The sequence below is a fragment of the Aplysia californica genome, unplaced genomic scaffold, assembly GCF_000002075.1.
Source record: "Aplysia californica isolate F4 #8 unplaced genomic scaffold, AplCal3.0 scaffold00793, whole genome shotgun sequence".
In the NCBI taxonomy this organism is placed as follows: domain Eukaryota; kingdom Metazoa; phylum Mollusca; class Gastropoda; order Aplysiida; family Aplysiidae; genus Aplysia; species Aplysia californica.
In genome coordinates, this window is record NW_004798063.1 from 18,286 (window position 1) to 44,894 (window position 26,609).

At 39.5% G+C, this 26,609-nt stretch overlaps 2 protein-coding genes across 5 annotated transcripts in view; one reads left to right on the forward strand and one right to left on the reverse strand.

The window, feature by feature from the left end:
- Nucleotides 1–385: 385 nt before the first annotated feature.
- Nucleotides 386–25,785, reverse strand: LOC101845502 (mitofusin-2). Of its 4 annotated transcripts, none has more exons than XM_035972682.1 (17): nt 25,736–25,785; nt 23,923–24,175; nt 23,231–23,366; nt 22,644–22,806; nt 21,927–22,157; nt 21,203–21,307; nt 20,064–20,217; nt 19,390–19,457; nt 18,679–18,800; nt 17,349–17,475; nt 16,340–16,444; nt 13,212–13,314; nt 8,244–8,449; nt 7,668–7,850; nt 6,492–6,688; nt 5,650–5,784; nt 386–5,201 (listed from the first exon to the last, which is right to left on the reverse strand). In XM_035972682.1, exons 2-17 carry the CDS (start codon nt 24,107–24,109, stop codon nt 5,129–5,131), a joined length of 2,295 nt encoding a protein of 764 aa, XP_035828575.1. In that variant the 5' UTR covers nt 24,110–24,175; nt 25,736–25,785; the 3' UTR covers nt 386–5,128. The 4 variants fall into 4 exon arrangements, with proteins under 4 accessions (XP_035828575.1, XP_005109637.1, XP_012944159.1 ...); XM_005109580.3 differs by lacking the exon at nt 13,212–13,314 and adding an exon at nt 10,846–10,948 and having other exon boundaries at nt 25,646–25,785; XM_013088705.2 differs by having other exon boundaries at nt 25,646–25,785.
- Nucleotides 25,786–26,101: 316 nt separating this feature from the next.
- The window catches only part of LOC101845044 (centromere protein S), a 12,336-nt gene continuing 11,828 nt past the window's right edge, over nt 26,102–26,609 (forward strand). Inside the window, exon 1 of the mRNA XM_005109578.3 lies at nt 26,102–26,388. Within this exon, the coding sequence (XP_005109635.1) occupies nt 26,335–26,388 (54 nt within the window). The 5' untranslated portion in view covers nt 26,102–26,334. The remainder of the gene's footprint in view (nt 26,389–26,609) is intronic.

Here is a 26,609-nt window from a genome sequence, read left to right on the forward strand (position 1 = left end):
CACGTATGGGATTAACGCCCATATCAACACTATTGTCAGATTAGGTTATTGAAAAGGCAGGACCTTCAGTTACTTAAACGTCTGTCCTCAACAGGACCAAGCCAAATGGGTTAAGAACCTTGAAAACTCCATATAAAGGCCCATCTACTGGATGGCCAAGTCAGTGATTTGAACCAGGACCATCTGTTCCATAGTCCAGCATGAGATACTAACTGTGTTAACACTAACAGAGCAAGGCAGACACAAACAACAGAAGGAAAGAAAAGACATGGCACCTTCTACTTCTACTACTAGTGGCATCCTCCAACCACCCGCACGCCACAGAGTTAATATAACTATAACGACTAAAACTAAAATGTAATGAAAGGAACAAAACGAAAGAGTCCTGATTTTTAAAAAAATTCGTTTAATTCTTATCGTCGTCCGCACAAGACTGAGGGGTAACTCTGTACCTTATAGTCAGCCCCACCTGTCATGAAAGTTTAAGACCTAAAAAGAAACTCACACACATAATGTCTCTGGAAACTCTTCGTAGACTTGATGTTCGCTTTCGAACATGTTGAGAAATGTTGTAATTGCCAGAGGTTGATGGTTGAGTATTCCACAACATATCGCAAATAATGTGTGTGAGTGTGTGTTTGTGTGTGTATGTGTGTAGTCAGTAGTCAATAGAAGTCCGAAGCTCTATACCTTATCTATTGCAACAGGAAAAAAAATCAGCACAGCGAGTAGAGCACCTATATAATTATAGAGGCTTTTAGACCAGAATTATCCATAACATGGTCTACTTCTATGACAATTCAGCTTTTGTTCCCATGAAAAGCCTTTCGCCAGTCCCTCAACTTCAATAATTCACAGCGTGCAGTGCTTACAGCCACACCACAATAATGTCGAAAATTAAAATTAAAGCAGAACAGAATGTCCTCAGAAGCAGAAGGTACAACTGCTCCTCATCTTTCTGATGCCACAGAACTCAAAGAGATTTTAAAAAACCCAACCAAAACATAACCACCATCAGGTGTCGCCCCTTTCATGACCACACAAGAAGATAGAACAGACATACATGTACTGCTGTTCATACTAGCTTTTACTAATAAAATAAAGATAAAAAACTGGTTCAATGGTATACCTCGTCCCCTGTAGTTAGTTACATGCGCAATTTAAAGTCAGAATCAGACCCAACAAAGATTTTTCAGTTAAACAATGTCAATGCTTTTCAAACGAACGGGTGGATAGTTCGATAGAAAAAATTCTTTCAAACACGGTTGCGAGTCATACGTGCAACGACAAAAATGGGCTCATTTTGTTTGGAGTCAAGTATACCTCCCATACACAAGGTCGTTTTACAGGATTACGATCCACACACATCCCACCAGACCAAAGACTTCATCTGTAAATGTTCAACCAAGCTGCTCCATACAAGTCAACAGCAGCAAAATCAAACACCAATCTGTCTACAAAATAAAACACCTGTACAGGAGCTGAATACACGAAACGAAATAAAAGAAAAAAGAAATGCTTCTTCTCTATAAACACTACCTAGTAACTAGACCAAAAATTTAAATTAAAAGACTCGATACGCTTGTTATAAAAGACTAGATCTATGAACACGGTACATAGAAATGAGGACACGGGAATAAACACCACTTAATTTTCCCCAAAGGAGAAAAAATAAACAACCCCAATTACCTAGAAAGACCAAACTTCTTCAGGGATATGGGAAGGACTCTCAGTCTCTGCCCACCCTCTGAATCCCTCCTACAAGTACAAAAGTTGTTGAAGGAGAAAGCAGACCAAATTAAATTTTTGGAAAAAAAAATTTTCTTTTTTAAGTGGGGTAAAAATTCCATAAAGATCAAGATACAACCATGAGAGGCAGGAACTTCCACCCTTGTGTCCAAAGGATCCTCCCAAACTTCCCTCAACTCTGTGAAGTCCCATCGTTTAAGAAGGTGTCTAGCTACTGTCTACCACTACCGTGACGTTTTGGCGCACGACTTCCAATTCGTTTTCAAGATTTAAAAGAAGAAATTCGTGAAATCGAGTCGTTCGTGAAATGTTAAAACGAGGCACTATTGCAGTGGGACAAATGACACTGGGTGACTAGGATTGCAAATTCAAGACGTTCACCAAAAACGAAATGGGCAAAACGCGAAAAAGGAAGGGCTTGCGAAAAAAACAAAACCCTGGTGTACAGCAGTCTCACTCAGAGAGAACTTGCACAGTTCCGCAAACACGGTGGGGGGCAAGGGGGGAAAGAATCATCCTGGCCTCGTCAAACTCGTGACTTTTGGCTGAGCAAAATGGAACTGATATGAGACCTTCCTCCTCTCACAATTATGAGAGTTCCACATTTGTCAAATTTGTACAATCTAGTAACGTAGTATCATGGCGGACAGAACATAGTAAATAATGTATGAAACACAAAACAGAATCCAGTATATTTAATTAAATTACTTCCTAGATACAATGTGTTGTAAATAATATTTTGAAACTTACACGACATCACAAGTGAACCATGTCTTGTCATAGAAGAAAAGATGCATCCAGAGCTAAACACATTCACGCTGTTCGCCTTCCTTTCTTACCATTCTCTCTTCCTGCTCCCAAGTCCCAGACAGCCAACGTACCACATTTGTAGTCCCATTGACACACGCACACACACAAACACACAATGACATACTGTGGGAACACACTGTTGTGATGAAAGTTTTCCAAAAGCTTTAACAAACACTTACACTTTACACAAACAACTATCCCCATTCACAGGGAGCCTAACACATGTCAACACACCAAAGGGCAGACAAAGACAAGCAAAATGTACAATCCCGTAATTGCAGCTGTGAGACCACATCACATTCAAACACTGAGACCTGCCGGCACAAACTGATCAATGGCATCTCTTAGTCCAATCTATCTTATCAAGCACTCTGCACATTAAAAAAAAAAAATTTAATCACATTTAGATATGATTAGACTTATCGTTTTCACACAGTACACTTTGCACACTACACTATCATCACAGCTATATATAACTAACTAAATCCATCAAGGAAGCTTTCATGAATCACAAATCGAGAACATTAGTTGTATATTATGTCCGTTCTTCCACAATATTCAGTTCTCTTACACTTTTTGATGCCACAGACAACCACACAAAAACACACATCTCTATGCGTTAAAACCTCAAACAACTCTCCACTTATCTAAATGCAAGCGCTACTTCTGTCTACAGAAATTATGACCAAAATATGGAGCCACTCCCTCATATGTTGTATAAATTCCTACACCAGTATATTTTTTTTACTATGCCCCAGAGTGGGTCTAAACAGGTGCCACTTCTCATCAGAGGTGCAAATTAGCTACGAAAAAGATCCCGTACTGTACGTTCCAGGGACTCAAAATTTACAAATCATGTTGTTTCTTCTATATCTTGTATCAAGCTATTTTTACATAAAGTGCAATATATAACATGCACAAAGAATTAAATTAAACATATAAAAATACAGACAATTCAGAAATCCAAAATTGTTTGTCTATCCAGAACATCGGCGCCCCTTTCTTATATTCTACACACTGTAAAGCTCTGTCTCTTCCTACTGACCATTAGGTTGATTCCACCTCGCTTATTCTACAGACTTCAACATGAGTCAAGAACCACCAAGACAGAAAGCCCTGTTTTGTTTTTTTTTAATCTTAAAAAAAAAAGCCAATAACTTTCAATAAGGAAAATGTTTCAAAATGTTTTGCTCTGAAAGTGTAAATGGGTTAACAATGCATACTGCAAAGCTTCCTAATGTGGCAAACTACAACTTGCAGCACTGGAATCCTCGGAGAATTTTTGCCAAATTTGCAAGTTGTCCTTAACTTATGTTGAAGTCTGTACAAGTACCTTAGTAAACAGTCACAACCAGACACATTAGTTTCCTTATTTAGCTATATTAACCACTAGGAGATCCAAGTGTAGCACACTGAAGAAAATAAATAAATAAATCAGAGATAATTTCTGACATTAGATACCTAATCATACATATATATGGAAAAAAACCAGTAGGTGAACATTGTATTTTATACTTGCTCTCAAAACCATCTCAAACTGGGACTTGGCCCAGAAGCCCACAGTCACAACTGACCTTTTTACACACCTTTCCTTCATTTTAGTTCGAGTTTGAGTAAAGAGAAGCACAGACTCGATAATGGTTATTTTGTACAAGGAAAAAGTAAGACAGACAGGCAAAAAGAAAATGAGAAGGAAAGGAGAGAAGTTAAGAGTCAGAGGAGGTGTCAATGGGTTCCCCCCCCCAAAAAAAAAATTGAACGTTCGGGACCACATGGAAATTCCTTAGCAGGGACTCAAAATTTACAGCACATATCGCCTTATAACATCTCATATCAAGCCAGTTTTCATTTTGATACACCTGCACAAGTTGGGCAAAAACAAGACAACTTCAGAAATCCAGATTTCCGGATTTATCCAGCTAATCAGCATCTTTGAAGAAGTACATCACATCATATCTCAATCTCATCATTACACTAAGCGAATTAAACGTGTGATCAATAAGAAAGAAAAGAAGGTAGCATCAGTTATACCCCTAGGCAGACACAGTTCGCCTCACATCTTCTCATGACAAGAGAGAAATCAATTGTGGGGGGGGGGGGGGGGGGTTGTCTTCCATAAGAAGTACCAACCAACTGGGGTAACAACACACATCAGACTGTGCAAAAGCTCAAGAATAAAAGCCTGTGTAGTGCTGGCAGCTATCTGACGCATAGCATGCACACATATGCAAACACACACACATTCATGTACACTCACAAAAGTAAAATGTACATATAGCCTACTATGCTCTCACACACACATGAATGTACACTCAGAGATGTACATATAATCACACACAGACATGCATGTGCATTCACACAAGTACATACTCGCACTCACACAAGTACATACTCGCACTCACACACGTACATAAAGTCACACGCATGTACGCACGCATGCACACACAAACACGCATGCACACACACACAGGCACGCATACACAAACACACATCAGTGTAGCTATCAGCCCCTTTGGTATGCTGCTTGACGGAGAAGCCAGACCGGCTGCCAGGAACACTGTGTGTATCTCTAAAGGCCGGCATGTCTCAGGAACTGTGCCACAAAGCCCTGCAGCTCTCGGTCAAAGAAGTCCGCCTTGTTCCTGTAGATGACATAGTCACAACAGATAGGATAAGACACACAATCTAGCATAAACATAGAGAAATATGCAGGATGTGGAAATCTTTTCATTAGGTACAAATTTCGTTATGTGCATATATTAAATACTAAAAAGTACATGTACGAGAAAAAATTTCATGTAACATAGATGTGACCTGCGGAAAAGAGTCTTAACACTGACAGAGCCAGGGTTTTGCTTTTTATTTTGTTCGAGGAAGGTTGCATCCCCCCCCCCAAAAAAAAAAGAAAGAAAAAAGAAAAAGAAAACAAAGGAAAAAAAAAGAAAAGAAAAAAATGGTTCTATCATTAACTTGAATTTTTTTCTCAGCAGGTCATCACCACCATGTTATATGTGCCACTGCAGTCTGCTTAATCGTTCATGGAATGGCCCACATGCAACCCAAAACAACCCATCCACTTCATCTGTTCACCTTAAAGACTTTGCCCTTGAAGAAATCTCCTTGATGATGGTCAGTCCTTTGTCCACCTGCTTGACCTCTGCCTCCAGCTGCTGTTTCGTGACATCTGCCTGATGGCACAGCCGGGCAAACGTGGATGTCAGCTCTCTGGGGGGGGGGGGGGGGGGGGGGGGGGGAAACCCACGAAATCAACAACATTATTGCTGAAATTTCATACTGGCGTCTGTGGTATGATGGCCAGGTTTTCTGCTTCAGTTTTGTTGTCACCTCTGGAAAAGAGTTCTACTGTACTTGCAACACAAATACGTTATATAAGTGCCTAAAATCAGAGGTGTTACAAGAGAGTAACATGCTAAGAAAAGAAGGAGGAGAGATGAAGATGATAGATGTTTGATAGGAAAGAAGGAGCAAACCACAGCAGAGCATTTGCCAACTACCAATGAGTGAACTATGTCCGTAAAGAGTAAAGAAAAAAAGCATCCCCCCCTCCCCCCACCCATCCAACCAACCGCACACTCGTCCCTTCATCCCCTTTCTGGTACAGAATAAGGAAATTATTGTACAGTGTAGCTGTGTAAATACTTTGTTCGTATCAATTTTTTCTCCCTTCTCATCCAACCAAACACACACTAGTCCCCTTCATCCCCTTCCCTGGTATAGGATGAGGAAATTATAAAACAGTGTAGCTGAACTTGGGTAAGTATTTTGTTTTTATACCTTTCTTTTCTCCCTTCTTGACAACAAATACTATTGTAAATGGCTTTCAATTTTAAAATTGACCACAATGATTTTAAATGGTTGAAGAAAGTCAGTTCCCTGAGGGTTCTCATAATTTTGTATCGTCGCGCACTCACTGCTGCACTTGGTGGCTGCAGTTAGAGCTTGTCAGGTCGATGATGAGGCGGAGCTTGCTGCTGGCGTAGTCCACGTACTGCTGTTTGAAGGCTCGCTCCCGCGCCTTGCTGGTCCAGGTCAGCCGCTCGTACAGGTACACGCCTCCGTACAGCGCGCCTGTCACCACAATGACACGCCAACCAGCTGCCTTGGCAACCTGTTAAATATCATGTGATAGACGTGGGTTTTTTAAATAACGGTTTTGGAAAGTTTTACTGTGCTTGCAACACAAATAAGTCATACCCGTGCCAAAGATTAGAGGTGTTACTAGAAGATAGCATACAAATAAAAGAAGGAGGACAAAGTAGGGCAATAGATGGTTGATAGGAAAGAAGGAGCAAACCACACTAGAGCACCCGCCAACCACACTAGAGCACCCGCCAACCACAGCGATTTAGTTTTTGTTTTAGTAAAGGTTTTACGGCGCTCGCAGCTGCATAAGGTCATATGAGCGCCAAGGGGTGGATGTCAACAGAGAAGTCCTCACAGGGAATCAGACTTACTTTGCTCACCTCTCTAGCCTCAAAAGCAGAGAGTCTGCTTCGACTATCAAGGCACCCTGGAAATAGTGTGTCACAAGAGTGTGGCAAACACACAAAAGAAGTAGAGGAAAATGACGATAGTAAGGATTAGGAAAGAAAAAGCAGTAGTTCCCTGTTGTAGTTCAGGCACACTTATGAGCATGACATTAATGAATCAGCCTATTTACAATTCTACGGTGCACAAGAAGGAGAAATGTCCCCCGTTTGGGACTGGCCTAAAGACACTTCAGGAAGTGGCACCGCCCCGGGGGGGGTACAGCGACTTAGCTAACGAGCACCCGTTGTTATCTTGGACAGGTTCGACTGTATATTATGTAGCTTACACAAAAAATTCAACAATTACTTTGAAACACATAAATTGAACAAGGTCAGACAAGCCTTAGACCAGACACGGACAAGTGTATCCAAGTCATGGGCTGGAAACTATCAATTTATATTTTCAAAATGAACAGTTTTAAAAATATTTATCAACTCATCGCTGGCCCCATTCATTTTTAAATACTGGATCAAACAAAAACAAAACAAATACAATAAAAACCCTAAAAACTTCACTGCCCACAAGCTCACACAGCGAGAGAGAAGCCAACTACTCACCAGTCCTGTCACGACAGCGGCCCCCAGCGTCGACCGGGAGGTGAGCGAGGCGAAGGTGGCCAGGACGCTGATCAGAATCTCATTGTCGCCGCCCCCCGACGCAGACAGTGGGTTGTCTCCTCCGAGAGCTCCTGCCGCCTCCGAGCTCATTTGTCTACCCCGCTGGAACAGGGAATCTGAACCCTGTTAGAACAAAACAAAGTGTTTTTTTGTTGTTGTTTTGTTTTAAATAAGATAGATAAAGACGATAGATGTTTTATACCGCCAACCACCCACAACAAAAAAGTCACGTTAACAAACTGTTCTTTTCAGTGAAAATAATAGATATAAGCTTTAAAAAAAAAAGGCAACCCTAATTTCATTTGTAGTTGAACTGATGAAAAAGCCTTCTCAATAACTTCTAGACTTGAAATAGTGAGAAGCCCTACCCTACCCCTCCCACACGACAAAACCAACATCCCCCCACACACACACAATGAAATTAAAGCCCCATTACCCTCCCCCCTCTCACACACACACAATAAAAATTAAAGCCTCATTTAGTCCCCCCCACCCTCCCATCCTCAAATAACTCACCTCCAGGAACCGAACTTGGCCCTTGGTGCCCAGGAACCGCTGCACCAGGGCGGTGGGGCTGAGGGAAAACCGGAACTCAATATCCTCGCGGAAGCCTGCGCACAGGTTTCGGCAGTCCAAGCGGTAGGCGATCTCAAAGTCGCGCTTGGGCATCAGGTTGAGGAGTTGCTGTTTCGACTCCTCGGGGAGGATGGCCGACAGACGGTCTGCATGTGTGTGTGTGGTGTGACAGAGGAAGGAAAGTCAGTTACTGATGACCAATAATCTTCTATCTATTCTCTTTAAGTCTAGGGGCCTTGTCACCGACAATTTCATTTTTTTTCCTCTTATTTACTTGCTTACGTTTTTTTAAACTTTCATAGTTTCAAAGGTAAAGAAGAAAAAAAAGGGGGGGGGGGGGGGGAACTGTTCTCTTACTTTTTTATTTTAGTTTTGATTCGCAAGAAAAAGAAAAGGGAAAGGGGGAAGGTTGTATTTTTACTTTTGTTGCACAAGAAAAAGTGAGGGGGAGGCGGCTCTACTTATCGTCTTACTTACTTTAGAGAGCCCAATAACATTCATTGTTTTACACAAAAAAGGGGGAAGGGGATGTCCTCTTCCTCATTTTAATGAGAATCATATACTTTCATTCTGTCATAAAGGGGAATGGGAGGGGAGGGTCACTTAGTCATTTATTTTCATTGTTTCACAAGGAAGGTGGAAAACTGGGGGGGGGGGCATGTTCTTTGATCCTCTTAATTTATCCCCAAAAAAGGGGAAAAGAGGGTGTCTCTTACTTAGTATTAGTCATTTACTTTTGTTGTTTCATTAAAAAAGGGGAGGCGGGCTCTAATTTGAGTCATTTACTTTCACTTTTTCACACAGGGGCGGGTAAATGAGGGAGGGGACGTTTTCTTTCTTTTGTCATGGACGTACTAGAGCCCTTTCTTCTTTACTTTGGTTGTTTCATAAGAAATGGGGGAGGTGGGGAGGGGAGGGGGGGGGGGGTATTTGGTGTTGTGAACCATTAAGATTGAGTGACATTAATCTAATGAGTAACTTTCCATCCAGAAACAAAACTAATTAACCTTACACACCTCACCAAGAAATGAGTGGTAATGAATATAAAAAATTATCATACAAAATTCTTTTTTTTAAAATAAGCTAAGTTAAGCTTCAAGAATGTATCCAATTGCCTATACAAAAGAACATTTGAGAATTGAGAAAAGGAATGAATTGTGAATTAAATGTGAAAACCACAGAAAGGCTGCCTGAATCAACTATAGCACTTGTAGGGCAATAGAGCAATGGGTTACATATACAAGTTAAGGCCAGCCTACCACATTAAGCTCAAATAAACAAAACGCACATGCAAGGAAGACATACATTTATTTTAACTAGTAAGTGTTAAATATCCCTGGCATTATGTCATCTTTCCACTGAACATCCAGTCACAACTCTTGTAAATTCACATTACTTTGTCAATATCTACAATCTAAACTCTGTCCGGCCTTTACTACTTGGCTGACTGTTTGACCTATAGATAGACTCACAACTGTTACCTTCAAACAAATTTTCAGAACATTTTTATCTTTTATTCACATTTCTAAACACTATATTCAAACTTGTAACCTCACACAGGGATTCCACGCCATCATTTCTTTGAATATATTTAAAAGGTCCACTTGAAGATAAATGTTAATTACAGAGTCTAGGAACTTAGTATCTCTATAAACAAAACCTCTGCATACACAAAGGGACTATGCATTGCAAAACAACTAATTTATTTCTACTGGTACTTGTAAACTTGAGTCTTTAGGGTGTAAACTACTAATACTTATGCAATATAACAAGGTAAAAGGACATGCATGTGGAATATAAGGCATTACTATACATAACACATAGAAGGACGACTACGCTGAAGAAAAAAACAAACCCAAAAATTTAAAAAGTGAGAAGAAAACAAACCAAGTCTCAAAATTTTAAGATTAAATATCAACTGCCCAACACTCTTTAAAAAAAAAAGGTCCAATTATTAAAACATCTCAAAGAGCTAGCAGGTTTCTGAAATTTATTACATTATACTGTACTAAAGAAGCTCACTGTCGGTACATTTATAGAACAGGACATCAACAGTCATACATTTACCAAAAACATCAGTTACATTTATAGAACAGGACATCAACAGTCATACGAAAAATAAATATATCGTTAATAAGAAAGTGGACCCTTGTCCATGTTTGCTTTTGGTGACGTCAACAATCAATTCTCAAGAATGTTTAGTAACCACAAACCTGCAGGAACAATTTTTTACAACTTTTATCTACGATGCCACAGAGAATGGATCATAAAAAACTTCCAGAAAAAAACATCCCCTTTGGGTTGTGAAGAAACATCTTCTGGTCCCTAGGCAGGTTCTTCAGCCTCATTTTTTCTGATCAAAGCCTCTTCAAAATAAACAAAAATTTACAAACTGACAGCTTAAAAGACCCCCCAAAAAAAGTGTTACGTATTCCCTTCCTCCTCAATCCCTACACCATACTGTTGACCCATAGCCGATCAATATGTGACCGCCGTAAAACCGACCAGACCCCGTCACTCAGCCCGTCTGGCCTGGCCTGACCTGTCATTTCTCTCTGTGTCTCTTCTACTGCCTGCACTAGCACACTGGAGCACTTGGCCTGCAGGTTCCTGCCCAAGGTTTGCTCCACGTGGCTGTGGAGCTCCTGGAAAGACACACGCCAAACCAAGGCACAAAAGCAAAGAGAAAATAAATAAAAAGAAAGAAAAAACACAATTTAAAAAAAAAGAAAGATTCAAACAGAGGAGTAATTAGGTCAAAATCAGTACCGTTGCAAGGAGGGGGACACGCAAACAATATGCACACTGGCTATTTGCCAAACAGTCAGAAAAGTAGTAGTATAAAAACACAGGAGATTACGGTGAAGTGAAATTGATAGAAGAGTCAAAGAGTGAGCACTCTGCCTTTTCCATACATAGAAAAGAGAAAATGAATCAAAAACAGAAAAAGCAAACACACACATTAAAAATTTATAAGAGGGTTATATAAAAGGCTGGGTTCAGCAAAATAAAAAATTATTTGGTCCAGAGATTAGTGTCAGTTTGTATGAACGAAGACAAATTGTGACTTTCGGATCTTTCTTTTGATTTAATTTAGCTTGAGTTTAACGGCACACACACTTTCAACACAAATAGGTTATATAAGAGCCCGGTCTTTCCTATTTTGGGAGGACGGCTAGAGATAAGAATCTGCTAAAACACATTGATTAAATCAAGGGCTTTTTGGCTGACCCTAATGAAAATGCACGAACGTACGAATCTCAACAATGCTCCTTGAGAGAAAAGATTGACGATTGAAACGGCGTTGGTCACATTGTCAAGATAGCCCAACAAAACGAACGTCCAACATGATTTGCCATTTCACAGTAAGTCTATAATTCCAAGTTTAACATAATTCAAACTTTGTGTCTGTAACAAAGATCTCAAATTAGCCACTTTCAAAACATTTGTTATCATAAGTGGCATCAGTAGCGTTGTTGCTCCTGTGAAATCCCCTAAAAATAAGCTGATGGCCCCCAAAAAGTTATGTTATTCGAAAGATGGCCGACTGGCTGAACCTATCAGAGCAACAAACTGACATTTTCTGGTTAAAAACCCTGGAGAATAAGGGACCAAATAAACTGCATTGTTATGTGGCATGCATATAGGTAGAGAGACTAGAAAAGCCACCATAATAAATCAACATGCACAATGCCTCTGGCAGACTGGAAGAAAAACTGTGGAACATGTATGCACTTCTTTCCTGCAAACTAGATGGTGTCGATCTGTAATTCTTACATCTGTTATAACACTGTGATTTTTTGTCTCCAGCAGACAACATTCACCTTGTCTTTATCTCTTTGAGGTACTCGCTTTTTAAGATTAACGGGCTTGCCAGCTTTTTTAAATAACCCAATCAAGGATACCGGATGTTACAATATCTGATTATGTAGCAAAGAAGATAATTATATTAAATGGGTGGGACTGGTTTTGGTACAGTTTAAAGAATAGGCTCTCAAATTCCCAATTGCCGAACCCAGGACAGACCTGGTAAATTCAGACAGTCGGCAAGCCCGCATTAACGGTTTGACTCAATGAAACACCACATTCACCACAAAACATTGAGCTACCCTTTTCTCCATTAGCAGATCGACACAAAATATTTTTCTCATAATATGGCAAAAGCCTACAAATAGAGCAGCTTTCAAAATGAAAAAACAAATCAGCTGCCAGAAGCAACCACAATATAAGTAAACAGTGAGTGCAAGAGGGCCGCATACTCCTCAGACAGGTACTGCAAATTGTGAAAATACACAAGAAGGTCTGAACCACAAGCATATTAAGGGCTACGAAAAAATCAACACATTGTATGTTTGTGTTCACAGCTCTATAAAAAGCATCAGCTGTATGAAGGACGGGCGAATAGATGGCAACATGTGTAGTATGAAAATGCTAACGTTCAAATTTGCTGCCCATAGAAGAAGAAGTAAATGAAGTAAACACTTCTAAATAAGTACATTCAAACCTACTTGAACGTCCACCAGTTTAAGTTAGTCACCTGCACAAATGAGCAGGACCCATTCCCCCCCCCCCCCCCCCCCCTTGTTTTTTTACTTTATTATAATGACATGATCCAAGACGTCCAACTGCCTAAAACAACCACTTTTTTCCTCGACAACTGGTGGTCATCTCGGACAATTTCAACTGTATCATACATCATACACTTAGGAAGAACAGCATTTATTTTTACTTTTTCATAATACAAGTGTCTTCATCTATCCACCCTTAAGTCATACAACAGCAAAATAAAAGATTAGGTGTTACACAGTGAGGGTGCTACAATGCCCACAGTCAGACGGCAAACAAGCTGTAGGAGACCCCAACAACATGAACGACAAACAACAATCCAGCCAGTCCCCTCGCGACCACCTGCAAAGCTGTGCTGTAGAAGGTCCGTGTTGCGCAGGATGGGCCCCGTGCACCGCCCGCTCAGGTTCAGGCACAGTTGCTCCTCCACAAACATGTGGAGCTCCTAAGAGAGCCCAGGACGGTACCATCATCACCATCACCATCACAGCAACAGCAGTTGGTGAAAACAGGCGAGACAGAGAGAGGCAGAGATAGGGCAACGATGGAGGTTAGCTTTTTATAATATCCCCTCTCAACACAAGTGACAAAAGCAGGTGACAAAAAAAAACGAGCCTGCAATTCGATGATATTATGAACACAACAAAAGTCATCCTTGAAGCAGGACCTGAGAAATGATGTCTTTATCTCCGACAGGGCAAGGCAAGAAGCCATAACCATTTCCTGTTCAACCTGGCCAAAAACAAATTGGCATGTCGCTTGAATCTGTCATGGGATTTCTTCACTGGTTGATTTGCCTATGATGAAAGTAAATCACTAACCGTAGTCTAGTTTTCACACAATTGGCCAGCTTGTTCAGGCGAAATAAGCTTGAAATTATTACATTTTAAAAAATTGCAGTTTTCTTTATCTGTCAAATCGGTTGTATAAGCTTGAGCAATATTTTGTCAAAATTCAAATTCTAAATGTCAAAAAAAGGTACCATTTTTTAAAGATTTTTTTTCCCTCCTGAAAAATTCTGCTTTCTGGACTTAGCACAACCGAACAGCTAGCCCATATCTAATGAAGAAAGTGGACGAAGAGTCTGAGCTTACTTTAAATTTGGCCAAGTGCAAAAAAATGTGAACACCAGGAGGCTGCTCAGTGCACAGTAAGTTGAAAAAATGGGCCATCATTGCTAGTCAAGAATGAGAACAGGAAAAGGGTCAAAAGACTCCTGCCCAACAAGGCGTTCAAATGCTCTGCTATTACTGGAGCCCTGGCGATTCACTCCACAGCCAAAAATGTTATCAGTGCAACATTTTACAAGGGGTAGTATCTTCCCAAAGTTGTTCCTTCTGTTTCATAATTATTCATATTGATAACATTCTAAAATGTAGCATCCAACATTGCTGTTCATAGGTATTGCTTATAAAGCTCTTGCAATGCACACTGAAACTCAAAATTTGCAGAGATTTTTATAATACATTTTGTACCAAGAATTTTTTATATAAAGCGCAACAATATCTAAAAGATCAAAATGAAGTCGCGCAAAATCCTGACAATTTCAGGAGTCCACTTTTCCAGAAATTTTGCAAATTCAGTATATCTGATTCTTGGACGACCTTTTACCACATCTCCTTCCACATATCCATATCCCTTTTTACTTTTTTCTTTTTTTTTTCTTTTAAAAAGAAATGTATGTTTTTTCTATAAAGTGCAACAATATCTAAATGATCAACATGAAGTCGCGCAAAATCCTGACAATTTCAGGAGTCCACTTTTCCAGATATTTTGCAAATTCAGTATATCTGATTCTTGGACGACCTTTTAACACATCTCCCTCCACATATCCATATCCCTTTTTACTTTTTTCTTTTTTTTTCTTTTAAAAAGAAATGTATGTTTTTTCTATAAAGTGCAACAATATCTAAATGATCAACATGAAGTCGCGCAAAAAATCCTGACAATTTCAGGAGTCCACTTTTCCAGATTTTTTGCAAATTCAGTACAGTATATCTGATTCTTGGACGACCTCAAAGATTGTACGAAACAAGATAGTTCGCTCAGCCAAATAAGTGTCCGCGGAAGTCCGCGCATTGGTTCAGATGGTGCTGCAGTCTTTGTTTTGGAGCTCTCTTTCGTTTCTCCAGAAGAAGAATAGGAAAAGCACAGTTCGTTAGTTTCACTTTTATTGTTTTTCACACAAGTAGGGTAACTCTGTTCGCAAAGTTCGCTCTTTTTCAAAGAGGGCACCACCAAATTTTGAGGATATTTTTTAAATTGGCTCAAAGAGAGGAGTGAACTATCTTGTTATACACGATCTTTGACGACCTTTAACACATCTCCCTCCACATATCCCTTTTTACTTTTTTCTTTCTTTTCTTTTCTTTAAAAAAAATTTACATTTTTTTTTTACCCCCCATCAACTCAATTTAGATTATTTAGGAAGCAGGCTTTGACCCTGCCTGTTGGGGCCAGCCCAGGCTTAGAAAAATACAATACCCCATCCAGCAGAAAGACCAAGACACTGTTCTCCCACACAAGAATTGAACTCCGACCTTCTGTGTGCGACAGTAAAGCGCCTAAACACTACAACATACACCCCAGTCGCACGCATCCTTACTTAATTTTTCAAGAACCAAAACTCTCATACCAAAACTATTTCCACCAATCAATTCAGCTACAACCCACACCACAAGTTTCTGATCTGGCCTTTTCATGATGGCCAACCTGGCAGCCATTGCCATGTCAAGTTGGCAACTTTGGCAAGCCCACGGGCTTCCCAATATGGCCACCATCTCTCCGTGGATACACGGAAATCAACAATAGAACAAGTCAAGTGTAATGTCTTTAGTAAGTAAAAGGAAAAACCAACATCTGTCCCTGACAACATCTGATGAATATAAAAAACTTTATTCAAACCTCTCGTTGAGTGGACTGTTTGTGTGTGTGTGTGTGTAATATACTTTTAGTAAGAGTTTTACATCACTTGCAAAACACAAACATAGGGCTGCCAATCCAAGAGCCTAACAACTGGATTTCTGAGGCAACGAACACAAAAAACTCAACATCACCTACAACAACCTGTCAGCCTTTCCCTAGCAGTATGGATTTGTTCCAACACTTTGTGTGATCAAATGGTATGTGACTGCTTCTACAGACACTTCACTACCCAATATAATAAGTCGCAGGGCTGTTCTGATGGCACAAAGGGCAGATACTGAGGTTTAAAAGTCTGAAGCCGCAAATTAATCTCAAACAAATCTGGATTTCAAAACTGCGCTCAGACCCTATCATGTTTCAAATGCAGTAGGTGCTCTTTTTGTCCAAATTCTTGTCTTTCCGAAGAAAATACCTGCAACAGGGTCTGAGAAGTTTCAGAAGCACTCAATGATATTAGATTGACGATACTTTACTTTGCTTCACAAAAAAAACACACAAAAAAAACCCAACACAGCTACTGATGACACATGAAGCAAGCACCCCACCTTCTTGTAGACATTCAGCAGCATGGCATCAGGATGGAAAGGTCTTTCAAATTCTTCTACAAGAACAGACAGCCTGCGGATTTCATCATTCAGGGCACATGAAACCTAAGGGAGACAAAGAAAAATATGTGTTCCTTTAGTAATAATTTAAAAAAAATTGAAATTCAACTTTTATTGGTCCAGGATATGAAATCTGGTTTATAAAAAACCTCCAAACATGAATACACGCACAGAATAACCAGAAAAACACATAAAACATATATACTGCATTACATTACATAACAAAGTAGAAGAATAAAACACAGAACCACAAACCAATCAGATACTACCACCAGTAACTGAGCAACAAATGAACAAGACTACTTATTACCTTTGTGTCAAGTCCTCACAAGTTACACAGAAAGTCAAGAATAGTCATACCTGACATTAACAGGTGCGCCCACTTTTTCAAAATTCAACTAATTTCAGATAATCTATATGAATAAACAATATTACATAGAATTAAATTGATTTTGAGGCATGTAATAAAGCTCTCAAATTTCTGATTGCCGAATCCAGGAAAGTCCCCGGAAAATAGGGGACAGTTGGCAAGTCTGTATCCACATCACTGGCTGCAGCCCCCAATGTCTGCTACGAAACTAGAAAAGTATTTCTCTGTCCTCATTGGTCAAGAAAGCTCCCATTGACATTGGTAGCATGGCTCTGCCCACACTCTCCATCCTCCTCCTCCCACCCCCTCCCCCCAGGAGAAAGAGGAACAAAGAAACTGATTTTTCACCACTTTATCAATCAACTATATCTGGAATTTCAATTCAAAGTGTATTTTCACAAAATAATCCCACAACTCTGAGGATTTTTACTGGACATGCACCCCTTCTCAAAGTCCTGGTATGTGTTTTTGTTAAAAAAGTGATTTTCGCCAAAACCCTGGGATACAACTACTAACCCTGACAAATAAGACATGTTAGAGTACCCAGCACCCCCATGAATCACTCCAGGTGATAGATACCTTGCGCTCCACGTCCTCCACCATGGCCTTGATCTTGTTCTTGACCTCCCCGGTCAGAAGGTCAAGCTGCCTGTCAAGGTGTGACAGGCGGTCAGATTTTTCCTTCCTCAGCTGCATCTGCTCGTCCCTGAGGACAAGACGAAGATTTTGCATTGTTTCATGGTTGCAAGAAATACAGTTGTTTTTTTTTAATAGGGGGGACTGTCTGAATTCAAGCGTATCTGGAGAGCGAGGAGAGTGTGTGTGTATGTGTGTATGTGGTTTTTGAGGGGGAGAGACAGAGAGAGAGAGAGAGAAAGAAAGGGGTGAGGAGAGAGAGGGAGAAAAAGAGAGGGGAAGAAAAAAAGAGAAACGATCACTATTGGAACCATATGGTGCTATATTTGTAAAGCAAATTGAACATTTTCTTACAGGTAGTGCTCAATATCAGTGAGATAAATTGATAAATAATATTATTATTCTTACATAATTATTATACTAGAAGGCAAGCTAGAAGGGACAAGGGGAGTAGGAAGGCGGAGATTATTATGGACGGATATAAGTCACAGACAGCACAATAGTAGGAACAGTGCAGCACAGCAGCTAACAATTGCAGGCTTGCTAACTTTTTCAAAATCAAATAAGGAACACCCAACGATATTACATCAATTACATAACACCCAGATATATCACATCAATTACAAAATCACCATCATCATCCGGTGCCTTGCCGACTGGTGTGGGCGATCATGGACCTCCACTTCACTCTGTCTTGCATTGCAGCAACAGTGTCTGATGTTCTTGCTGCTCCTAGCCATGTCGTCATCTTGTCCAGTATCTTGTCCCTCTTTCTGCCTCTGCCTCTCTTTATATCAAACTTGCCTGTTGTTACAATTTTCTCCAATGCTTTTTTCCGCATTGTGTGTCCGAAGAAATTTGCCTGTTGCTTTCTTATATTCGTCATAAGCTGTCTTCTATAATTTGCTTCAACCAAGACTTCTTCATTTGTTTTTCAAGCTCTCCATGGGATACGTAGCATGCGTCTTATGAACCACAACTCTGTCGCCACATTTGTCCAAAATTACAAAATAACTAATGCAATTACATTTCTTCACCTCAGAACTATTTTGTCCAAAGTGCCTCATTACTGAGGTACACTTTGGACACGCATCAACCACCCAGTTACTGGCTTGGAAACACACAAACAGGTACTCAAAATTGACCGATCATATTGTCTAGTTCATCTTGTATCAATAAGCAGGGAAAAATCAAAACAATTTTAGATATCCAGAATTTCCAGACTGATCTGGGAAATGGGCACATTTGTACATTACAAAGACAAATCACTCACTGGAGACTAAGTGACTTTGTGTAGGCCTCCTCCATGACGGTGCGTAGCTCAGAGTTGATGTAGTGTGCTCGGTTTGTGTGCTGCTCAAACTTGGTTTTCACAGCCGATTGAGAAATGCACACCTGATGGTAGAGACAAAGAAACGCATATATTTCTTTTGAGTACTTTGTTTGGTTAAGAGTTTTACAGCACTTGCAACACAATTAGGTCATATAAGTGTTGAAGACTTGATATAAGAGAGTAACAAACATAAAAAAAGAGGAGAAATAATAATGATTGATGTTCAATTGGTAAAAAAAGAGTAAACCATACCAGAGCACCTGCCAACAACCCCCATTTTAATTCTTCATATAATAAAAAATTTCCTTTCACCAGAACTGACACGTAAAAGCAAAATTTTCGTGGCACAGGCTGAACTAACTCGTCAATAAAATTAAAAAGCCAGATAAAACCTCCTCCCTCTCTTCAAACAAAGATGAAGCCAATATCATCAGCAACACAAGAGTGTTGAGTGGAACAAAAAAGATTGCATTCACAAGTGCACTGGTTAAAAAAGAGATGATGAAATAAACAGCTGGATACATTTGGAAACACTACTGATCAACAAGAAAAAAGTCAATTAAAAAAAACAAAAAAAAACTATTAAAACAAAAAAAACAATTAAAGAAAACCCAAAACCATTTCAAAAAAAAAAAAAGAAGCAATACAAACCTCAAACTCTTTCTCAAAGTTTGCAAACTCAAACAGCCTGGCCTGAAACCCAGGTAGTAGCACCCGCTCTGGAGGAAAGAGAATAAAAATAAGCATTCAATCTATGAAAAGTTAATGAAGTAATTCTTTTTCCTTGTAAACACTCCATAAAACTTTGTCGCAACCAAATCAAGGATAACCAGCACCAATAACGCCAAAGCATAGAGTTACAAATTTAAAGAGATAAAGCATAGTCAAAATTATGCATATTTCATCATATGCATATTGCTGTGTATAAAAAAACCTGTCTGACGAATGAAATTGGTTGCTTTTAAGGACAAGCGGGCTAACCCAGATTTCGGGGGTTTCCAGAAATCTTGATCTACACCAAAAGTGGGTGCTGCCCTACCTATAGGAGAAGTTTGGTTTCACTGGCGTGTATATTTGTTTGGTTAAAGAGAAAACTCTCCTTCTTTTTTAACTAAACTGAACAAGGGGCAAAAACTTTACCTTCATTTTTCTCATAACAGCATTTTTCGGGATAGCCCCCTTGAGCTTAAAATCGACCAATTATACTTCTTTCTAAGAGTGCCCCAAAACAGCACTTCTTCAAGCATTGTCGAATGGCCAGAATGCGTGTCCTCAGTGAGTTAAACCATAATTTCTGGAAGTGGGATAAGCCACCATCCACCCACCTGGTGTAGCAAAGACGTTGTCGTTGTTTAAACGACTGGCCAGGGCCTCTCGGGCCGACACAAAGAAGAGCCGATCTTTTGCCCCTTTCTTGTCTGTGACTTTTAGTTCCTCCGCGAGAAAATCAGAGTTCCGATCTATGTGTTGCTGCTTTACCTGAAACATTAAAAAGAAGTGATTGCAGATTACTCGTGCGTGTGCGGGGGGTGGCGGGGGCTTAGTTTAGATTGAGTAAAAGTTTCATTGCACTTGCAAAATCAAAAGGTCACATAAGTGCCCAAGCTTGGAGACTTTACTAAAAAGTAATGTAAAAGGAAAAGAAGGATGGACAAGGACGACTGATGTTTGATAGGAAAGAAGGAGCAAACCATTCCAGAGCATCCACCATCCACCCCCAGAGGGAGGGAGAGAGGGTAAATGTCTTTTTGATATGCACATAATTGTAGCCCTCTCAACACAAAAAAGTTAAGATGAAAAACACAGAGAACCAAGATTACAAAAACACAGAGAACCAAGATTACAAAAACACAATTTAACAGGTATTAAAATTCACGCTGATTCCATAAATCAATCTTTTCTTGGAATAAATACTGGTCCAAGACAATTTCATATTTGCAGAAATTGTTATTGACAAGCAAACATAATTGAATGAGATACAGCACAATATTATGAAGGAAAGGTTAATTTTACTTTTTCAGTGAATTGGTCTTTTGTACAATTGGTTGTCCTATATAAGTGGTGAAATTGGAAATCTGTCCCCGTCGTTTTATGCAAGAAAAATTATGAAATTATGCAAAATGAGCCCAAAAATGTGAAATTATGCGATTCAGTTAATTTTAACAAAGAATGATAAAGGAAAATAATAAGAAATCATGCAAAAATTGACCAAATTTTGCTAAATTATGCAGGGCGCATAAAACCACAGGGACAGGGAAATGTTCGTTTGTACAGGTAGTTGTCCCATACAGGTGGCAGCTACAGGAGGTTCGACTATACTACTGTCATTATAATTTTTTTTTTTTTTTAAATATAAAAAAACGCCCACTGGGAAGAAATGGGGAATGGTAGATTTTACAGGTGACCGTCTCATTTAGGTGGCCATTACAGCAAGTTCAATTCTACTTGCAGTATAGGTCATTACCTGGTCAATGTCCTCCTCCATCTCTGACACGTCCCATCTGTTCTGTAGGATGAAGATGTTTGGTTTGGACAGCTTCTCGCTGACTTTGTGGAAGAAATTCTTTTCCTGTTCAGACCAGAAGAAAGAAAAAATAAAATCGCTTAACGCAAAGAACCAAAGAGCACCATACCAACAACGAACTAATTCGCTTCAACAAAGTTATTTTTTGGACTAAAAGCTTGTTGAAAGTCAAGATTCAGAGGGCATCCCTCTCTTCTCAAAGTTATGTTGAGCCTTTAAGGCCAAGCAAGTGCTCAGACTGCTAGAATTTCATTTCTAAAAAAGGGGTCTGAGTAAGTACAAATGACCATACAAGGAGCATATTATTATCTTCTCCAAGAGTCTCTACAAACTTAACACATGTCAAATTTCACAAAATAATAAAAAGGCAGAGGTGCCAACTAGCTATGAAAACCAATCCTGAACTTTTTGGACCTCACAAAAACATTTACCCATCCTATTGTCTAATGCATACACTAACACACATATATTATTTATTATAAAATGCAATGTGATATGCAAAAAGAGATTAAAATATATATAAGTGTATAAGCAGGGGATAATTACAAAATCCGGAGAATTTCAGAAACCCTGATTTCCAAATTTATACAGTAAATCAGCTGTTCTTAAAAGAAAACTGTCAGAAAAATAATTACAAAAAAAATCAACCAAAAGAACAGCATACCGTTTGCATAAGTGTTGACTCTGCATTTGCAACAAGAACAAACACATCCGCATCTACACAAAACTTGTCGATCCAGAGGTCGAGATCAGGGGACACATCAATTCCAGGGCTGTCTACCAAAACTACGTCTTCACGTAGGAGTCGACATTTTTCCTTGGGCCACAAAATTCGTATTAGAGAATTTTCCTGAAGTTTCACATCACTCAAGGCACTGGCAAGCTGCTTGATATCCTAAAGAAAGAAGATTTGAAACAATGAAACAAAAATTCAAAGAATTGGTCAACGGACAAAATTTAAGTAATGTACAAGAAACGACACAAGTTTTAGATATAATCTTCTCCAAGACACATAAAAATGGGCTTCACTGTCTAACTACACTCTGTGAGCACACACAGCCACAAGAAACAAGAATTCACTCAATTTGAAATAACAAGGGCCAGGACAATGGGCAACAAAAAAGACATTGGAAGGGTGAAGGAAGAGGTAGAAAACTCCAGGGCACCCAATAATCCAAACCCTCATATTTGTCAGTAGGAGGTGAGAAGAAGGAGAGTTCACATATATCTGTTAGGAGGAAAAGGAATAGGAACAGGAGGAGGAGGAAAACCCACATATTTGTTAGGGGGAAAAGGAGGAAGAGGAGGATACCCACATACTCATCAGGAGGAAGAGGAGACCCACAGCAAATTTTACTTGCAAACAAGAGACATTGCTTACAGTGATGCTCTTGGGTTTATCTGTATCCTCAGTGAGAAGGAAGCCATCTTTGCTATCTGAGCCTTCCACCTGGATAAAGCAGTGTGTGGTGTGACCAATGCCGCTAGGCAGAATTTTGTCTCGTAACATGGCATTGATCACGGTGCTCTTGCCATTTGAAGTCCTGTGGAATGCAGTCAGAGTAAACCTGAATTTGAACTTACAGTGAACTTGTATTTTGTATGCAAAGGTAAATTTCACAGAAAACCATAAAACATAGTTGGCTAAATAAAACAACCAACTAGAACAACATTTTTTTCAACCCAGCAAAACAACCATACTATCATTTGTAAATTTAAAAAAAAAAAATTCTAAGGGGGAAAAATGACTACTCAATTGAAATTAGAAAGTGTGACTTCTAGTTGTCAATTTCAACTCCATTTAATACCCATTCGAGTTCTGTTTCATAAGTTATTAAACTTCGATTGTAATGAAAAGGAAGTACAAACAAATAAGTACAAGAGTAAAACAAAGTCATTCAGGGTCCTCACACCAATTGCCATCAACATTTGAGGATTGGGCAGGGCATAGAAAGGCACTTCACTAACCTGCCAAAAAAGACAACTTTCATGTGGTCCCTGGCAAGAACCTCCGTGATGCCATCAATCTTCTCACAGAAGCCGTGGACAACCTCTGAGTTCTCCGGCCCCACAATGACAGAACATTCCGGTACACTGGTAACATCTAGAGGAACACATAAAACAAATGACTCTGCTGACACAAAACAATATAAGATTAAATGTCAAAATATGTCAATTTTTATGTATTAAGACATTGTTTTTTTAACGCATGTGAGTGCGATTTTATTTTTTCAACGTTAAGTTTTATCTTTCTGGCCCCAAATCAACTTTCTTCCCAAAGACACATCTGGTCTATGACTTATGACCTAAAATGAACTTGTTTTCTCATGTCTATTCAGGACAACAATATATCCACATTCGTTTTTCTTTTCTTGACATCTTGGGTGTTTTGACACATAATCTGGTCTATGACACAGCATCTTTCCTCAACATGTTTGCCAACAGTACCTATCACTCTCATGCCCATTGCAGAGGCCAGCAGGGCCAAGCCAAAGAAAACAATACATTTCTTCCTATTCATCATATGTTATCAAAGGCATTGGTAGCAAAAATTCTGTACAGCTACAAAAGAGGATTCACATAACAAAAACGAATACAGTACAGAAACACAAATGCCTAATACAGCCATTCTACAAATTAAATGATAAATAATCTCTTACCCTGAACAAATTTATCAGCTTCTAATACATATTGGCCGATGTTACGAAAAATGTCATTTATCTTTTTTTTTGCATTCACAAAAAGCTGAAGAGCTGACTCTTGGTTGTGGCCATTGCCCAGTTTCCTGTTGCTGGCACCAGTCTCAGCATCTTCGTCATCCATACTGCGATGAACCATTCCTGACATGTCACGATTTCATTGAAGAGCAGTCTTTGTCACCAAAATTTCAGCAAGGTAGGTCAACGTCGTAGGCTGCAGAAATGAAAACAATTTAGGAAAACAATTTTTCCAACAATTTATGTGAAAAGAGAACAATTGCACCTTTAGTTTCTACCACTGAAAATAAGCTTATCTTCTCTTCGAGGCTTTATTAATTTCAGTTCTAAGAAAGTTTCCTTGCAACCATTTATAACCATAAAAGACAAATGTGTACGTAAAGTATGTGTGTTACAATTGTTAAAAAGAATGACAACCCACTTTAAAATAAAATAAAATCATCCTTATAAAAAATGAAATGAACTCATTTAAATCTATAATAGGTCATAGTATAGAGTCACATGGAAAATGGGGACTCCGAAGATGGTCAAGTGGCACTTTACTATAATTCAAGTTACCCCAATTATTACTGGTGATAAAATTCAAATTAAAGGCGATGTCAATGATTATTGAAGGGAAGAGGCTAGCCATACTTAATGACGGCTAGACTGCCAGTCTAGCCGTACTTAAGTATGGCTAGACTGGTTGGCTAGCCGTACTAGTACGGCTAGACAGCTGGGCTATTATTCTTAATAAGATGGCTAGACTGACCATAAAAAAAAAATAGGCCTACTGAATTGTAAACGAAGTGGCTAGCCGTACTTAAGTACGGCTAGACTGAGAGTCGATAGGGCCAAACCTAGATCTAAGTACGGCTAGACTATCAGGCTAGCCGTACTTAGCCACTTCGTTATAGAAGGTCTATTATATTATATTAATGATGAAATTGAAGTTGAAGGGAAGGAGAACCAGCTCTAGAAGTGTGACGGAAGGTCTCCTTTTACTTTTGTAATTGCAAAACATGAAGCTACAGCAAGCACCTAACACACCTCTGTGATTGGTCAACATTATATATAGTATTTCCGCCATCTGACGTCAAACAAGATGGGCGCCGCACCTAAAAATAGTTTGCGTCTTTCAACGTTTAATCGCATTATAATTTAGTGTCAATATCAATAATATAATGTAAGCAGGGTGGTAGATTAATAGAGGTAGATCTAGTTCTACTAAACTAAGGGAAGGACTTCCGTAACGAGCGACCACCCCATCAAACTATTCAACAAACACAATAAAGAAGAGGCCTAACCCTTACCGTCCCTACTCCTACTCCTAACTCCTACTCTACTAAGACTCTAGCCCTCCAATCCTGCTCTGTCTCATAGTGGTCGCTCATTACGGAAGTCCTCCCAAACTAAGTGTCATCATTTTCATTAGATTCTACATCTAGATCTAATTAATTTAAAACCGAGTTCATCATGGCATCGGTGAAGTCGAAGTGACCCAGTGTCACACACTACTGTCACCGTGTAGCCGTAGCCGTAGCCGTAGTGTATCTCAGTCTGTCTCAACATAGAGATCTAAACACAGCAGGGATAGCTTAGAATCACCTAGCCTAGATCTACCTCCAAATCAAAAATTAAAACACACCTATCCCAGGATGACATCAAGTGTAATAACGGTGCCTACCTGGATAAAAAGTAAATTTGAATTAATTTGATCTACCAAAAAGTCTGCTATGCTATGTGTGCTCTCGTAATAGCTCTCTCTCTTCTCTACCTCTTCAATGACTTTCACCAGTTTACAACGAAAAGTACCGGAAGTGTGGGAGAAACAGTTGAAATTAAAAAGTTTGAATGGCAAATCTATAAGTTTGTTTTGTATTCTTTCTGCATTGTGTTTTTTAAACTATCCAGCCATAAACAAACTGACTTGCCCCTGCCTGATTGACAGTTGGAAAACAAAAGCATAACAAAAGATCAGTTTCTTTTTATGGAGAAACCTCGAGGACATCCTCTTAAATCCTGTGCTTTCTCTTTCATTTTATTTTTACCAATTTTTCGGTCTGTATTTTTATTTCCTATTGTCTTTCCTCCCACGGTGTCCTGATTCCTTTATACTTTTTGTATTTTTAACTTGAACAGACATGATGACAAATTAACTGGCAAGTTGAGGCGCCAGTGTTTTAATTTGTTTGGCTGGATCGCTAGGCCTACTAGAAAAATATAGATCTAGATCTAGATCTAGGCTAGTTAGTAGTAGAGATCTAGTATCCAATATCTAGATTCTAGATTTCTAGAGAAAGAAGGCTCTGCACTGACGGACCCAACTCTCCTAACTGACGACTGACGGAGGCTACTGACGGGCCTCGCACGGCAATGCAACGGCAAGGGGATGAGGGTTCATCAGCGATGGACTTGAACCATGAGCAAGTGTGTGAGCATTAAAATTTGTATGGAAGTGGCTAACCTCACCCGGGGTGAGAATAAAAATGCGATCGACCTCTCACCCAGGGTGAGACTTGCCACTGTTGGTTATTCTCACCCGGTGTGAAACAAGAGCTGTTTTTCCTAAGAAAGTGGCTATTCTCACCCGCCCGGAAGTTCTCGCAAGATCAACTCCTCCCCTCTTCTCTCTCTCTTTGTCTCTTTCT

What these genes read in the sequence shown, in the direction of transcription:
- LOC101845502 (XM_035972682.1), bottom strand. Translation starts at nt 24,109, where the DNA reads ATGTCAGGAATGGTTCATCGCAGTATGGATGACGAAGATGCTGAGACT. An exon ending in TGCTGAATGTCTACAAGAAG is followed by an intron (nt 13,315 to 16,339) that starts GTGGGGTGCTTG and finishes GGGCTCTCTTAG; the next exon opens with GAGCTCCACATGTTTGTGGA. An exon ending in CCGCTGTCGTGACAGGACTG is followed by an intron (nt 6,689 to 7,667) that starts GTGAGTAGTTGG and finishes GATATTTAACAG; the next exon opens with GTTGCCAAGGCAGCTGGTTG.